Genomic DNA, 16,496 nt, shown 5'->3' on the forward strand with positions numbered 1-16,496 from the left:
TAATGTTTATTTATTTTTGAGAGAGACAGAGACAGAATGCAAGCGGGTTAGGGGCAGAGAGAGAGGGAGACACAGAATCCGAAGCAGGACCCAGGCTCCAGGCTCTGAGCTGTCAGCACAGAGCCCGACGCGGGGCTTGGACCCACAAGCCGTGAGATCATGACCTGAGCCGAAGTCGGACACTCAACCGGCTGAGCCACCCAGGTGCCCCTGAATAGCTTTTTTAAATAAGAACTTGCAGAAATGGCTCTGAGGTTGTGCCGTGTGCCCTAACTTAAACTCTACTGGGTTATGGGAATCTAGGACTGCAAAAGGAAGAACTAAGAAGTCCCTAGAGTTCCAACCTCTTGTTTTTTGGACTGAGTGAAAGATTGGCAGTCAAGGGCCTGTATCTAACTGAGCTAGTCAAAAGAAGATCCTCAGCCAGGATTGGGGAAAACTTCCATCCCAAAGCTCAGTGAATATAGGTTGTAGGCTCCATGAGTGAAGTAGTCATGTCTGTACCCCCAAACTGAATGCCCAGCACATACTTCAGAGCCTGGCACATAGTAGACACTTGGTAAATATTGGCAGAATGAACCTGAATTCTAGGAACTAACAGCTTGGTTGGGGAGGTAGGAAATTAGTAAACAAACAAACAGTTGAAAATTATTGTAATTGTTTGGAGGGAAAAGAACAGAGTTCTATAAGGACAAATACTTTAGATGATATGGTCCAGGGGCCTGAAGAAGTGACATTTAAACAGAGATCTAAAAGATGAGAAGGGACCAGCTTTGAAGCCAGCAGGGGATAGATATATAAGAGATGCTGTTAAACCCCTAGCCAGTTAGAAGTAATGCCGAGGAGGAAGTCTGCATGCCTATTTATCTAGATTCTTGTAGGCTATTTATAGAAAAAAAAAAGGAGGGTCTACTGTTGATTCATGGTTAGTGTGTTCGCTGCTGCCCCCACCCCACACCGTTCCTTACATATCCAGCTTTGTTTTATAATACCTTAGACCTGGTGTTATTGACTGGGAATCAAAGGCTCTAGTGTGTGGCTGGCCACGAAGAACAATTATTTGTTTATGGGTCTGACTCCTCAACCAAAATATGAGCTTCTTGAAGGCAGTGAACTCCATCTTATCCTTAGGACATGGCACACTGTGTGGCATATTCAACAATTTCGTTGAATGATTGAATTGCTAATAATAGTTAATATAATATTTATTGAGCGCTTTCTGTGTGCCAGGCGGCGTAGCAAGCATTTCACATGCATTATCTCATCTAATCCTCACGATAACTCTGTAACGCAGGTAGTATTATTATTCCTGGGGTTACAGTTGGAGAAACAAAGGGTTACTAGCAAGATAAAATGATGTATTGGGGATCCAAGTGTAAGCGTTTCAACTCCAAAGCCCACACTGTTCAGCTGATTGAAGTGCTTCTTCTGGTTGCCTTCAAGGAACACAGATTGCTTGGAACTCTCAAAGGAATGTGATTAATACGTCTCACACATTATCTCATTTAACAATCCTCTCGGAAACCCTCATTGATAGGAATTATTTTTCTCATTTTATGGAGAGAAAATTGAGGCTCAAAGGGATTAAGTCACTTAGCTAAGATCATAAAATGGATATGTAAATGGAGAGGGGCGTATTTTCAGAGTCGGGCACGTGTGACTCTGGATCCTGTGTTCTGTCCCTGTTCTGTGCTAACTCCGGTCACTCAGTCACTAGGCAGGAGTCTGCTCCACTGACTGTATTAAAGCCCTTTAAAAGTTGTCCAAGCCTGTTGAGAGCCTAAGCGTCTATTCCTATTTTAGTATAGGTGCTGCCGAAGCGAGCACAAAGCGTCTATTCCTAAAAGAGGAAACAGAATGGAGAATGGCAAGAGGAGAGGGGGAGAGCAGAGACTTTATCTTTTTTAAAAATCCTTTTGGGGCACCTGGGTGGCGCAGTCGGTTAAGCGTCCGACTTCAGCCAGGTCACGATCTCGCAGTCCGTGAGTTCGAACCCCGCTTCAGGCTCTGGGCTGATGGCTCAGAGCCTGGAGCCTGTTTCCGATTCTGTGTCTCCCTCTCTCTCTGCCCCTCCCCCGTTCATGCTCTGTCTCTCTCTGTCCCAAAAATAAATAAACGTTGAAAAAAAATCCTTTTAAAAATTGAGTTACAATTTGTATACTTTAACATTTACCAGAAGTGTGCGATTCAGTGGTTTTTAGCATGCTCACAGGGTCGTACAGCCATAGCTGTTATTGTGATTCCAGAACCTTTTTATCACCCTAAAAAAAGAAACTCTGTGCTGATCCGCAGTCACTCTTTATTTCCTCCCCCCCACCCCATCCCTCAGCTCCTGGAAATTGCTAAACTACTTTGTCTCTAGGTGGATTCGCCTATTCTGAATATTTTACACAAATGGAATTATACAATGTGGGGTATTTTGCATCTGGCTTCTTTCACTTGACTTGATGTTTTCAAGATCCATCTTCTGAAGCAAGTATCAGTACTTTGTTCCTTTTTATGGCAGAATAATTTGCCATTATATGGGTATGGCGCATTTTGTTTATCCATTCATCAGTTGGTCGACACTCGTGTTGTTTCCACTTTGGGATTATTATGCATAATGCTGCTATGAACATTCGTGTAAAAGTTTTTGCATGAACATATGTTTTCAGTTCTCTTTGGTATAGACCTAGGAGCACAATTGCTGGGGCATATAGTGACTCTCCATTTAACTCTTTGAGCAACTGCCAGATTGCTTTCCATGGTGGTTTATCTTTTATTAATAAACGTTTTAAATTGAAGTGTAAGATATATACAGAAAAGTGTCCATATCATAAGCAGATAGCTTGAAGAATCATTACAAGGTGAACATGGCCATATAATCAGTACCCAAATCAGGAACCAGAAACTTTCAGTTCTACTCAGTGCATACCATCTGTAAAGGGTTGCCGCTGTCCCGACTTCTAATACGATAGGTTATTTTTGCCTGTTTTGAACTTCATATACATGGAACTATATACATAATATATACTCTTTTATGCCTGACTTCTTTCACGCAATAAAATGTTTATGAAGTTTACCCGTGTTGTGGAGAGCAGTGCTTTGTTAATTTTCATTTCTGGATAATATTTCATTGTAAGATCATTCCGCAATTTATCCATTTGCAATGGATACATACATAGAATTGGAATGGTCTCTTCGTAGTTACACATATGTTTAGATTTACTAGATGTTGCCAGTCTTCCAAAGTGACTCTCAGTTTGTACTCACACAAGCAGCATCTGAGAGTTCTGGTTGTACCACATCCTTGTCAACACATATCATCTGCCCTTTCCCTATTAGCCATTACGGTAAGTATGTAGCGGCACCCTATTGTGGTTTTAACTTCCCTAATAACTAATGGGGTTTTGTACATTTTGATGCAATTGTTGGTCATTTAGATTTGACCAAGCCTTTTGCCAATTTTCTCTTGAGTGATTTGTCTTTTTCATATTGATTTTTAAGAGTTTTCCATATATTCTTCATATATTCTAGAAATGAGTCCGTTATTGCTTATATGTATTGCAGGTATTTTCTCCCATTCTGTAGCTTGCTGTTTTGCTCTTGGTGGTATCTGTTGGTGAACAGAAGTTCCTAATTTTAGTGTAGTCTAGTTTATCAATCTTTTCCTTTGTGATTTGTGTCCTAGTAAATCTTTACCTACCTAAGGTCATGAAGATCAGGCCCCTCTCATGAGTGTGTGTGTGTGTGTGTGTGTGTGTGTGTGTGTGTGTGTACTTATGTGTATATGGGGAGGCGGTGCATCACCCTCTAGAGTAAGATTCTGCAGGGTAGACAGGATACTGTGTTACCCTACAGGGAGCAGGCAGAAGGCACGGTGGGCGGGGGGGCAGGGAGCCCATGAGGTGACAGCCGCCATGGGCTGTGTTCCCAGCTGTCAGGCGTGTAATCTGGAGTGAAAGAGAATCCCTTTAGTGGTAGAGGTCCTACAGAGAATACTAGTGGGTCCTCTAAATCACCTCTGTGTCCTGTAGACCCAGCTGACTGTCCTCTCTTCGCCACTGGAACAAGAAAGAAAATGAAATCTGCACTTCTGAACAGTTGCTCGTGGCACAGGGCAGGGATCCAGAGCCTTCAGAGCCAGGTGCCTGCCTTATAGCTGTGATTTTTGTTGTTATTAAATATGATGCTTTTTCTTTCTGATTTTTACCACATTGTTTCATCTCCGTTTGGGGAAAGGATGGTGAGGCGGCTGAACTTGAGAGAGGTGCTTGATGGTCATTCAGACTGGTTGTCTCCCCAGCACAGGCTGGCCGGAGTCCCCTCCCTGAGCCAGAGCTGACAGGAGCTGCTTGTTCTTGGAGAAGGAGTGGGAGCTGCTGCTGAAGTTTCTGAGGGGCTCCGAGGATTCCTCCCCCCCAGGAAACCACTTTGGTCCCCCAGCCCCTTTGCCGCTTGTGAGGCGCTCCCCAGACTAGAAAGCCGCGGTTTGTGCTGGGGCTGGGTGGGGCTTTGGGACAGTTTAGGCTTGGCCCTGCAAAGGGGAGGGGTGGCTCTGGAGCGAGCAAAGGGTCACAGCTTAGGCTGTACCATTTGCTTGTCACCTTGAGAAGTTCCACCTTGTCTAGCAAAACCTCCTTTCAGAGGCAGCCACCACAAAGGGCTCTTATGAGAGCGGCGGCCCCCACCCCCCCCTTCACTTCCACTCCCTTTACCATTATTTTTCTTTTGGGGCAGAGCTGAGGGGCCTTCCTGCTATGACTTTGAGGGGCTGTACTTATTTTAAAAGGAGATTTAGAGTCTAGAGCCTCCCTGTACCAGAGACTCCTGTTTCTGATTTTCTAGTACCATCGGAGGACATGCCAGGGCTTGAGTAAGGCTTTCCTTCTCTGGAGGGCCTTCTGTCTTTTCCTTCTGCCAGCTTCTTGGGCTATTTGGGGAGTTAAGAAGTAGGTGAGGGCTAGCTTCTAGTACTGGACCTCAGAATGGGGACCAGCTTCCTTGTGGGGAATGGGTTGCGGGGGCAGAAGGGAGACATGCGTGTCTCATGGGGTGACTCTAAGAGGTATTAGAGCATAGTGGTTCAGGGGTACGTTCTGGAGTCCGGCTTCCCAGGTCTTCTGCTTCCCCACCCTACCACTTTCTAGCTGTGGCCTTGGTTAGGTTACTTAACCTCTCTGGGCCCTTGTTTTCTCATATATAAAATGACAATGATTTTAGTGCCTTGCTGATAGGGTTACTGTGGAGATTAATTGAGATAATGCATTAAAATGCTTAGCCTAGTACCTAGTACATTAAAAGCATCTCCAAATGTTAATCTTACTAATATTAGTTAAGCCATCTACTTGGACACCTCTTTTGTAGTCTCTCTTCCCATCTCCCGTCTCTTCTAGCTGTGCAGTTCAGGGAGCTCACTAGGCCTCAAGTGGAACCAGAAAAATCTGAATAATACAAGTAGGACTGGACTTTATCTCGAACTGTTTTGAACTATGCGCGTATCTTATCTCCATTGCATTTCCAGCACCCTGAGAGAGAGAGAGGCAGCAAAATTATCCCATTAGAAGGGCAGGCCACAAAGCGATTTACTGATTTGACTAGACGGCATACCTGCGTGCCTGAATGTAAGAACGCGTGCACACAGCCATTCTCCCACCTCGCGTTAACGTGGGGAGGGGCAAGATGGACTGCACTTGATTTGCAGGGTCTCCAGTGCAAGATTTTTTTTTCCCCCAAACACAAGATTAAGTCCAGACCTGTCTGTGCTCTCTCCTTAGCAGAGCCCAGCGCTGAGTGGGCGGGTGCTCAGGAGCTAGAGGCTGCCGGGAGAGCACGGTGAGGTCAGCAGCGGCGGGCAGAGTGGTCAGGGTAGGCCCGGTGGGGCCCAGACCCAAACAAAGCTAACCCAGACCAAACACAGGAGCGGCCTCAGCCGTCTGGACTTCACATGCCGTCTTCAAGGGCAGCGTGCCTTGTGTGCTCAGGGTACTGTGTTCTCTCCCAAATCAGCAAGATTTGCAATCAGCGAACTGAGAGAACTCACAGGGGTGCTCTGTGAGGGACAAGACAGAGGCTGGATCTTGCTTGAAGCTCCAAAACTGCTCATCCAAGTGAGCTGCTGTGGAGTAACTGAAGTGCGGAGGGGGGAGAGCCAGCGGTTGTATTTGCAAAACCTGGATATCAATGCCATCTCTCTCTTTTTTCTGTCCCATTAACGTTTTTTTTTTTTTTTCTCTCAGACTCTGAAGAAACAGAGATCAATCCCATCAAAATACATTTGTCTGTCAACTGTGGATGATGTATCTGCAGGTCATATTTTATGTTTTTCTACTTTCCAAATAGCCTTTGTTGATTGAGCATGTGTTGGTTTAAAATGGAAATGGCGAGGCAGAGCCTTTTGCACCAGGCACATTAGGGAGCAGGAAGGAGTGGTGGGAAAGGGTTCCTGGCTGAAACATCGTTGGACAAATTGGGCTAGTTGGAATGCTTTTGCTGAAGTTTTTTGGGGAGCAAGCTGCTTGTGCTCTGTGTGCCTCTGGAGAGGGTAGCTTTACTCTCCAGCGTCACACCTGCCCCACCAGAAAAAAAAGAGAGTGAGGAGGATGAAAAGCAAGACCTTGACCTCTTGGGTAGGTCCTGAACTTGGGAGATCAAAGAAGATCTTTGAGAAGCAACAGAGCAGTTTGGGGTAGATTGGGAGACATAATATATACCGAGCTGGCAACCTTTACATTATTGCGTGTGACCCTTCCAGCAATCTCATATGAACAGGTGTCACTAGGTATCCTCGCTTTTCTGGTGAGGGAACAGAGCCAAAAGAGGTTAGGAACATAGACGCTGACTGGCAAAGTGAGGATTTAAAGCCAGGACTTGTTGGTACAGAAGCCTTCTGGCCTTGGTCCTGACCAGAGTCTGAGGAGTGGGCTAGTGTGGCAATGGTGGGCAGTGAACTCCCTGAGGGTTACCAACCAGGGTTTCCATGACAGTGTGTCCCTGCTCTGGGCTTTGACTTGTCACTGAACTGTTGGAAGAGCAGTGGGGAAGGGTTAATAATTGAGTCAGACCTGGTTTCTCTGTCTGCACTAGAGCATCAAGACATTTCTTGAGCCTCCTTGGCACTGGACTTTTCCAGGCAAGAGAAGTCTCAGTGTGCCTTGCAAAGGGAAGGGACAGACATTTCTTGGGTCCTTACTCTACTCTCTCATTTAATCCTTCCATGAACCATGACCATAGTTGTTGTTAGTCACCCCCCCATCCCACCCATCTGTCCATCCCTCCATCTCTCTTTCTCTCTCTCTCTCTCTCTCAAGATCAGACATTGATTAAGTATAATAACTTGCCCTAAGTGTTCCTGCTAGCAAATAGACCTAAGGTACGAATCCAAGTCTTTGGACTCTCGAGCCAGACCTTAAAGCTTGCTTCTACTTCTCTTTTTTCTTCGAAGAATTTATTTTTCTAATCCCTGGATAATCTTCCTGCTTCCTCTTTGAATGAGAAGCCACTTTGGGCTTTCTCTTTTTATACCGTGATACTTCCCCTGGGCATTGGATTCACCTTTCCTTCTAGTCTCACCCTTTTGCTACCACAGCTGGCTCTGTGTTGCAGACTTAGGGGTCATTTCAGGTTTCCTTTGGTCTGGGGATTTATTTTCGGTTTCTGGGTCATCCCTCTGTGACATCCACCTTCTGTTCTGGAATGGGGTAATCCTTGACTCCTTACAATGCTACACCCACTCCATCAGCAGATCCTGTTGGCCATACCCTCAGACATACCCAGAATCTGGTCACTTCGTGGCCACCTCCCCTCTACCACCCAGGCCCAGGCTCTCCTGGTCATCCTAGCAGCCTTCTAGAAGATCTGCCTACTTCTTCTCTGGTCCTTCAACACTCAGAGTGATGCTTTCAAAATGTAAATCAGATCATTTCACTCCTTTGTAAACTCTAATGGCTTCCCATCCTCCAGAACAAAAGCTAATAAACTACATTAACTGCCGATTTCAAAAAAATACACAAACACACAGGCACACAGCTGCCATGCTCGTCCTCTGGTACAGGGTGACTGTCTAATTTATCGTGCAAACTAGGACTGAATCAGGGAGAAAGGGACCTCTGTTAATAAACGGCAACAGGCATAAGCGGGGACTGGACCCAGGCAAACTGGGAATCTAGTCCCTTGACCCAGAGAGCCATGTGGATCATTCTCTCACTTCTGTTTGGGTTGTTAAAAAATATTAACCCTCTCAGTGAGGCCTTCTTTGGCCTCTGATAAAAATTGCGGCACAATCCTGCCCCAATCCCATAACGCCTGTGCTGATTTATTTTTCTCTGTGGTCACCATCTGATAGAGTGTATGTTTTAATTAGCTATATGTTTGTTGTTGATCCCCCTCTCTAGCATGTAGACTTCACGAGAGCAGGAGATTTTTTTCTTATCTCTTGTGCTCGATCTGCTATATCCCCAGCATCTCAATCATCCTGAATACCGTAGATGGTCAGTAAATATTTGTTGGGTGAATGGATTGAAGGTGGAGAGGAGCACTGGGGAGTTCTGTTTGTTAGAATCTTTCTTATTAGAGTCATCTTCCTAAACCGTTTTTCTCCTTCTTCGCTATTTTGGTAACCCTTTGGTAATGTGGGACCCTAGAAGAATTTTCCAATGTGCCCTTAACCCTAAGCGGAGCTAATGATGAAAATCACCATGATTTCCTAAACTGGGACTTGCTTTCTCCAGGCGAGGAAGTTTGTGAACATCCCAGCAGAGTTTACCAGGTTGCGTGAGGGAGGAGAGGAACTCCTACCCTTAGGAAATCATGCTTTAGGGGCTCTGCCCTGCTGTGTGACAGTACAGTCTGTGGGGGCCTGGGGGCTGGGCGCTGCACAGGCTTCTGGGCCTGGTGCTGGCACCAAAGACCTGCTCAGGGCTGACGCTTGGTCTGTTCCCTTTTCTCCTTTGTCCCCTACGCCCAGTCTCCTCGGCTGTGGGCCCCTATTGAGTAGGGTGAGCTACTGTCAGTCAGGGTCCAGCCTTTCTTTACCCAGGACTCTAAAAGTTTCTTTTCTGAAACAACTTCAGAGGAAAGGAGGGATGGAGTCGGGGTGGGGTGAGGGTGGGTAGGGAGGTGGGGAGTGAGGTTGGGAATCTGACCTTTTATTTCTTTTTTTTTTTTAAGTTTTATTTATTTTTGAGAGAGAGAGAGAGAGAGAGAGAGAGAGAGAGAGAGAGAGAAAGCTGGGGAGGGGCACAAAGAGAGGGAGACACAGAATCCAAAGCAGGCTCCAGGCTCTGAGCTGTTAGCACAGAGCCTGATTTGGGGCTTGAACTCACTAACCTTGAGATCACGACCTGAGCTGAAGTTGGACGCCCAACCGACTGAGCTACCCAGGCACCCCACCCCAGTCTGACGTCTTATTTCTAATGGAAAGAGACAATTGGGATCTCTCCAGCAGATCCTGCTGGGGTCAGAGAGTAAGAGGGAGCCTTGGAATTTCTGGACCCCTGGGAGTGAGTTTGAGGACTCATAGTGATGGGAGCTACAGACACAGCTCCACAACAGAGGGGAGTTTGGGCACTGGGAACTGAAATGAGCTGCAGTAGGGAAAAGAAGGGGAAATTAAATGCCCTAGAGGATCTGTAGCTTTGGTTTTCCTAAAGCTTCTGATATGGCCAGATGGCAGGGGCCAAAGTCCCAGCAAACTGGAGATGGGAGGGAAGTGTGGCTGTGGGACTCCTGAAGAGTCACAGTGTAACGGTTAGTTAGTGGGTTAGTTAGTGAGGAGGTGCTAAATGTTGCCGAAAGCCTGCAGAGGCAAACTTGGAGAATGCTTCTGACCCCTCACGCTTGATTCAGTATTCCGTTTGGAGCGAAGCAAGCCTTGGCAAGCACGGGTGCAGTGGGGAAAGCCACTTTGTGAAACAAAAGGAAACTCCCACGGGCATACCCTTAATTCAAAAAACGAAGCCCTTAGCAATCTGGTGGGTATGAACTTCGCCTTCGGGTCCTGTTTCCCATGAGATACATTAACATGTCTTGTCTTTTCACACCTTTGTGCCTCACATAGCTCCCCACCTTCACAGTCTAACCTTGCACAGCTAGCCAGGTGTCACCCTCCCCACCCCAGGCTTTTTGGGAGACTCTCAAATTCCTCCTCTTTCTTCTTCTCTGGGTTCCTAATACTCTTTGTTTATAACTCTGTGATAACACAACACTTGGAAAAAACCCTACACTGCCCGTTCCTTGCACCTGAATATACTCTTTGAGGCAGGGACTCTTATTTTAAATCTTAGACTAGCTCAGTCCTGTTCTGAGGAGGGCAGGGTACACGTCTTTCCCCCTCGCCCCAGTCCTGCAGTGCCTGGCACGTGGGAGAATCTTAATAGCTTTTTGCTGCGTAGCACTGATTCTGGGTTAATCGGATGAACACATTATACAGTAGACTGACCTGTCTCTTCTTCCCCTCCCCACTCTGGGCAGTGACCTGCTTTGTGGCTGGTACACCTTGCTCCTGGCTCCTTTGTACTTATGGCAGGGGGCACTGCTATTTGCTTTTCTTAGTCCTGACCCCAATGTTCTCCCTTTGATCTCTGCCGCCTGCCCTAGCTCGCCCCTGCCATTGTCCTGCCTGGAGCTAATGTTCCTCCTTCCCAAGCCGGGGCCTCTCCACCTCCTTCTCCTTGCATATTGTGAGGATGATGCCTGCGGAGTCAGTGATGATGGGAATGGCTGGAATGGAATTGAGGGATGGCCTCAGCCCCCTGAGGGTTCCAGGTGGGGCCAGCTTTTCAGGTAGAACGTCCATTTTCTCTGCTCATTCCTTCCTTGTTCCCTGAGAGAGTGTGTTCCTGAGCTGGATGGGAGTTTAGGCAAGTGAACTGTGATGTGAGGCAAGAGAGCGTTGTGATCCTGGGAAAGGCTGTGTTGCCCTTTTGACTAAAATTCTGCTGTTTCGGGAAGTGAGCAGGGTAGTCATTGTACGCACGGGCCCTAAAGCCCACCTCTCCGGGTTCTAATCCTGCTCCACTGCTTGCCAGTAGGCACCACCTCGGGAAAACGGGGTCATACTAGTGCCTGCCATGTTCATTCCTTCACAAATAGTTATTTTGTTTTTAATGTTTATTGATTTATTTTGAAAGAGAGAGAATGCCAGCGTGGGGATAGGCAGAGAGAGAAGGGGAGAGAGAGAGAATCCGAAGCGGCCTCCATGCTGTCAGTGCAGAGCCCGACACGGGGGCTTGATCCCACGACCGTGAGATCATGCCCTGAGCTGAAATCAAGAGCCAGAAGCTTAACTGACTGCATGGCTCAGGCGCCCCAACTCACAAGTCGTTATTGTTGTTCTAGGTACCAGGGAAACAGCAGTGAACGAGGCAAATGGGTTAATACATTGACAGTATCTAGCACATAGTAAATATGCAGCAAATGTACCCATATTCTCTTTGTAGTACTTTTCAGGGAATACTCAGGTGGGGTGACTTTTGACAACAGCTGCCGAGACCAGATGTCCCTGAGACAGGGAAGGATGGAAGAGGTTTAAGATACAGATTCTGTATTTGAACTTAGGTTCAGGACAGCACTGGCTTTAGTGGCCTTTCATTTTGACACTAAATGCAGGAGCTGGCTAAAAATCACCCTAGAAAATTTATGAGTCTGCTTAGTTCCATAGAAAGGGCAGGAGGGGGTGACATGGGACTGCCTAGATTCTGCCTAGCCCATTTGTACAGGCAGCACCGTGCCTAACAAGCTGTGTGTGGAGGACCCTTAAGAGAGGCCATCTTTCTTTTCTTTTTTTAAAGATTTATTTTGAGAGAGAGAGAGAGAGAGCACGTGCACACATGTGAGCGGGTGAGGGACAGAGAGAGAGGGAAAGAGAGAATTCCAAGCGTGGGAGCCTGACACTGGGCTCGATCTCATGAACCTTGAGATCATGACCTGAGCCAAAATCAAGAGTCAGACGCTTAACTGACTGAGCCACCCAGGTGCCCTGAGAGCCCCCATTTCTTGAGCAGTCTGGAAACATGAGACATAAGGAAGGAGAACAGCTGTTGACCTCTCCACTGTCAGGGCTCTCTGGCTGTAGAGTAGAGGACGTTCTGCTGGAGGAGGTGGCTTGGGGAAGCTGACACTAAGAAGGAGAGTGAGGCGAGGTAGAGGTGTGTGGCCTGATAGTTTGCCTTCCCTGTTTCAGTTTGTTCCTCAGGGCTGTTTTACTCCTGGGGTGATTATTGGCTAGAAGCAAAATTTCAACTTAAGGCTCCTGATTCATTATCTGTGGTTTCCAGTGGAAGTCCAAGCCTGATATAGTCCTTAGGGAAATGGGATTGGAGTATAAATGTGTGTTACATTTCCTGGGCATCAACAAGTTTTCCAGCCACCACCCTACTCAGGGAAAGATAATCCTGACTGTGGTTCAGCAACTACTTCACTGCTTCTCCCACTTTCTTTCTTCCAGCCTTCTCCCATGGTGGGTTTTCAGAAACGAATGCCCTTATAGCACAGAGCAAGTGCCCTTGACACGAGATGTGGGTCGATCCAGGATGCTTGGATTGGTGCCCATGTGAGCTGCTGGCACAGCTTCCCTCAGAGACCTGCTAGCTTGGCTGGGACCATGACTATTTGCATGCACAGGGACAGGGGAAGTTACTCTGGGTCCTTTCCAAGATTCCGGAGTGCAGCCAGGCTTGGGACCACGGGATACCATGCTCCTTCATCTCATTTTTATTGCCTTTCTTCCGTCTTCAGCCATTACTTCAACTCAGTTAAGCCAAGTGTACGAAACTTGAACTAGGCAAAGCATTTTCCTGTAGATGTAAATCCATGGTTCATTCACAAGGAAGCAAACAGAGTGTGATGATAGTGGTATTTCTCAACTTTTTTCTTATTATCACCTTGCTAAGGAACCTTTTTTAAATGTTTGTTTATTTATTTTTAAGGTGAGGACAGGGCTGGAGGGGCAGGGAGAGTGGGAGAGAAGGAATCCCAAGCAGGCTCCTCGAGTTCAGCACAGAGCCCCATGGGGGGCTTGATCCCAAGAACCGTTAGATCATGACCTGAGCTGAATTCAAGAGTTAGATACTCAACTGACTGAGCCACCCAGACACCCCATAAGGAGCCTTTTAAGACACTTTTTTCTAATCACTTCCTCTCAAGAAATTTTAATCCACAGACATACCAAAATTCTGTTTATATATGGTGTGTGTTATCTTTCATACTTTAAAATTTTTTTAATGTTTATTTATTTATTTTGAGAGAAAGAGTGTGCACACACGTGAGCAGGGGAGGGGCAGGAAGAGAGAGAGAGAGAGAGAGAGAGAGAGAGAGAGAGAGAGAGAGAGAGAATCACAAGCAGGCTCCATGCTGTCAACATAGAGCCCAACGTGAAGCTAGATCCCAACGAACAGTGAGATCACTACCTGAGCTGAAATTGAGAGTCGGACACATAATGAACCAAGCCACCTAGGTGCCCTGATCTTTCATACTTGAAAAGAGTAAGATGTTTTTATGCCTCAAGAATCAATTTTCAGGGCACCTGGGTGGCTCAGTCAGTTAAGCATCTGACTTCCACTCAGGTCATGATCTCACATTTCGTGAGTTCAAGGCCCGCGTCGGGCTCTGTGCTGACAGCTCAGAGCCTGGAGCCTGCTTTGGATTCTGTGTCTCCCTCTTTCTCTGCCTCTCTTTCTTTCTCTCTCTCTCTCAAAAATAAATAAACATTAAAAAAATTTTTTTAAAGAATCAATTTTTCTCCCCTCCTGGGGGAACCCCATTTGTCGGTTCAGGGATTACAGTAAAGCACCATGGGATTGCAGTAAGGAATGTAAAATGGCAGGGAAGCCTCCAAAGCTTTGCAAAATTTAGTTCTCCCATCTCCTCTAACTGAACTTCACAGCTCCATAATTTATAGTCTTATCTCTCAGTCTGTCATTCCCATTCTGCTCTTTCTCCCCTTCCCTGGATTTCATCTTTTTTTCTCTCTCTAGTGTGGAATTGTAGGAGTGAATTTAAGTAAAACAGTCATCTGTACAGCTCAGGGACAATGTAGGGAAGATGATTTCCTAAAACCGTCCTTTAAGAGGTCATCCCTTTGGGAGAAAGACCCCAGAGACCCATGGGTACCCCAGGGGTATTCATGGGAAAACATAATAGACTTTAAGTATTGGGGGAATTAAAGATATACATTTGGAGTTGCCTTTCAGAGGAGAGGAGCTCACAAGAGGTCTTATATTGTTCCCAACAATATATGGATATGGATGTCCTATACTGGATCTAACTTCCCTACATAAATTCTTTTGGGTTTGATGCTGTTTCTGCCAGTGGAGATATCAAACTCCTTTTCTCTGGCAATAGAGTACAACCAATGACAACATCTTCTCTCCCCTCTAGAAACTACCAGAGGCATGCCATGTAGGTGACGGAAGACCCTTTGTCATGCATTTACAGAATCTGTATGTGGCAGTCACCAGACAAGAGATCCAAGTGAGACAGGAGCATCAAGGCACTGGTGAGTAGCTCCGTAGCTGTGGAGGTTCTTGGTCTCCCTGGGGTTAGAGTTAAGGTATAGGTCTGTGCTGTCCAATATGGTAGTCATGATTTAAATTTAAATTAAAAATGAATAAATGAACTAAAATGAAAAATACATCTCCTCCTTTGGTGTAGCCACATTTCAAATGCTCAATAGCTACGTGTGGCCACATGTGGCCAGCAGCTACCAAGGCGGACAGTGAAGATGCAGACATTTCCATCACTGCAGAAACTTCTATTGGAACTGGTCTAGGTATTTGGAGAATTAGTGAGAGGACCAGGAGAAAGACTAATCTCTCTACCTGAGACATGGTAGGAAATGTCTATTGAAGAGCAGTTGGCTGTTTTGAGTCAAAGAAGCTCTTGTCCTACCTAGTTAAAGTGGGCCTGGGGAATCTTCAGAGTAGACACAGAGCTTTCCAAAAGTCAGCTGGAAGTTGGATTTGTGGCTACTTCTGTCTGTTTATATCTTAGTACTAAACCCTGGCCTTTATCAGAATGCTTGGTAAATGCTAATGCCTTCCTGGTAAGAAGAAGACATTTATCACTGTCTTCTCTTGATCTTTCTGATTTCAGGAGATCCTCAGCCCTCAAGCAGTACCTCCCCACAAGGAACTGAAAACCAACTTCTGAGCCAGCCAGAAGAGCCGGTCTCCTCAGCACCATCCCTCCCAGTGACTGAGAAAGACCCCACAGTGAGTCATGCACCTGTAGCCCCTGAGCCAGAGGCCCCGAGGCTATCACCTAGTTGATGCTGCCGTAACAAATACTGGAGGGTATTTGTGACCAGGCCTCTAGATTATGGATTTCTATATGGAGAATCATGGTCTTGTGCATCTTACTTTGGTATTTCCTCTCTGCAATTCCTGTACTGACTGAGGGACCTTGACTCCTTCTCTCCCTTACCCCACTTCCAGTGATAGTCTATGAGGTTGCTCCCTGCGGGAGAAGGGATGTACACATTGCATAGGGTCTTGTGTCACATTCACGGCCTAGCACAGACTTCAGACCACCTGTGCCAGCCACTCATCCCACCCAGAGTCAGGGGAGCAACCTAACCTAAGTGGAACTGTTCGAAACCTCTATTAACTTGGATTCCTTTTCTTTCTAGCGTCCTTCAGGCCCTGTGAAGAGACCTCAGTTGTCAAAGGTCAAGAGGAAGAAGCTAAGGGGGCTCTTCAGTTAACCTGTCACTGTCTCAACTGCTGAGGATGGACCTGGAGAATAGTGCCCTAATGTCAGCCTAAAAGTCACTCCCATGGCAGGAGTATCTCTGACACAGAGTTATATCGTCTGAGGCCCCACTGTAGGGGCAAGATAACTGAAGTCCATGTTGAAAGGCATGGGTACTGTTGACCAAGGGAATCTTGGCTCTAGCCTGTTGGCCATTGGCCTTCCCTATCCAAGTGGAAGCCAGCTTCTGAGAATCCCATACCTTCCTCTCTTTTGTTAGAGGTTCTCCAGACCCAGGGTCCTACCATGGACTTTAGATACATAGGGCAAGCCAGCAAAAAGGCACAACATGCTCAGGAAGCCTATCTACCTTTCTTAAGAGTCTCTAGCCAGTCCCAGGTGCTCCTCAGAGACCCACTTCTCTCTTAAGCATGGAATAAAAAGCACTCACACCCCCCTGCTTTCGAGATTGCTTATTCTATGTAACACAACCAACCTATTTCACTTTACTGGGCCCCACCCATTGTTGTCTCTAGATGAAGTTTAGGCCCTCAATCTGCTCCTTCAGATTCTTCTCATGCTTCTCTCATGTGGCCTACGCTAAGCCTCCATTTGGGAACTTTGATCTTGAGAACTCTTTCCGTGGTGGGCACAAGACAGAACAGATTGCTGCTGTTCTCCTTTGCCCAACTTCATATGGGGTGTTGTTTTGTTTTTTGTCTTTGTTTTTTTTTTTTTTGTCTGTTTCCAAGGCATAGACAACAGACTAAACCACAATATGGGATTGAAATTATAAAGAGCTTCGAGCACAAGCGCCGAGGTAGTTTCCC

General features: G+C 46.4%; 1 protein-coding gene across 6 annotated transcripts in view; it reads left to right on the forward strand.

The window, feature by feature from the left end:
- NHEJ1 (non-homologous end joining factor 1) overlaps positions 1-16,126 on the forward strand; it is a 92,368-nt gene extending 76,242 nt beyond the window's left edge. For 4 of the 6 annotated variants that reach the window (XM_047869690.1, XM_047869688.1, XM_047869687.1 and 1 more), the window contains 3 exons: positions 14,356-14,473; positions 15,070-15,188; positions 15,605-16,126. In XM_047869690.1, the coding sequence (XP_047725646.1) occupies positions 14,356-14,473; positions 15,070-15,188; positions 15,605-15,679 (312 nt within the window). In that variant the 3' untranslated portion in view covers positions 15,680-16,126. Of the gene's footprint in view, positions 1-6,218; positions 6,289-14,355; positions 14,474-15,069; positions 15,189-15,604 lie in introns of all 6 variants that reach the window. The other 2 variants (XR_007154605.1, XM_047869689.1) reach the window with 2 other exon arrangements.
- Positions 16,127-16,496: the final 370 nt, after the last annotated feature.

The sequence above is a fragment of the Prionailurus viverrinus genome, chromosome C1, assembly GCF_022837055.1.
Source record: "Prionailurus viverrinus isolate Anna chromosome C1, UM_Priviv_1.0, whole genome shotgun sequence".
Lineage (NCBI taxonomy): Eukaryota > Metazoa > Chordata > Mammalia > Carnivora > Felidae > Prionailurus > Prionailurus viverrinus.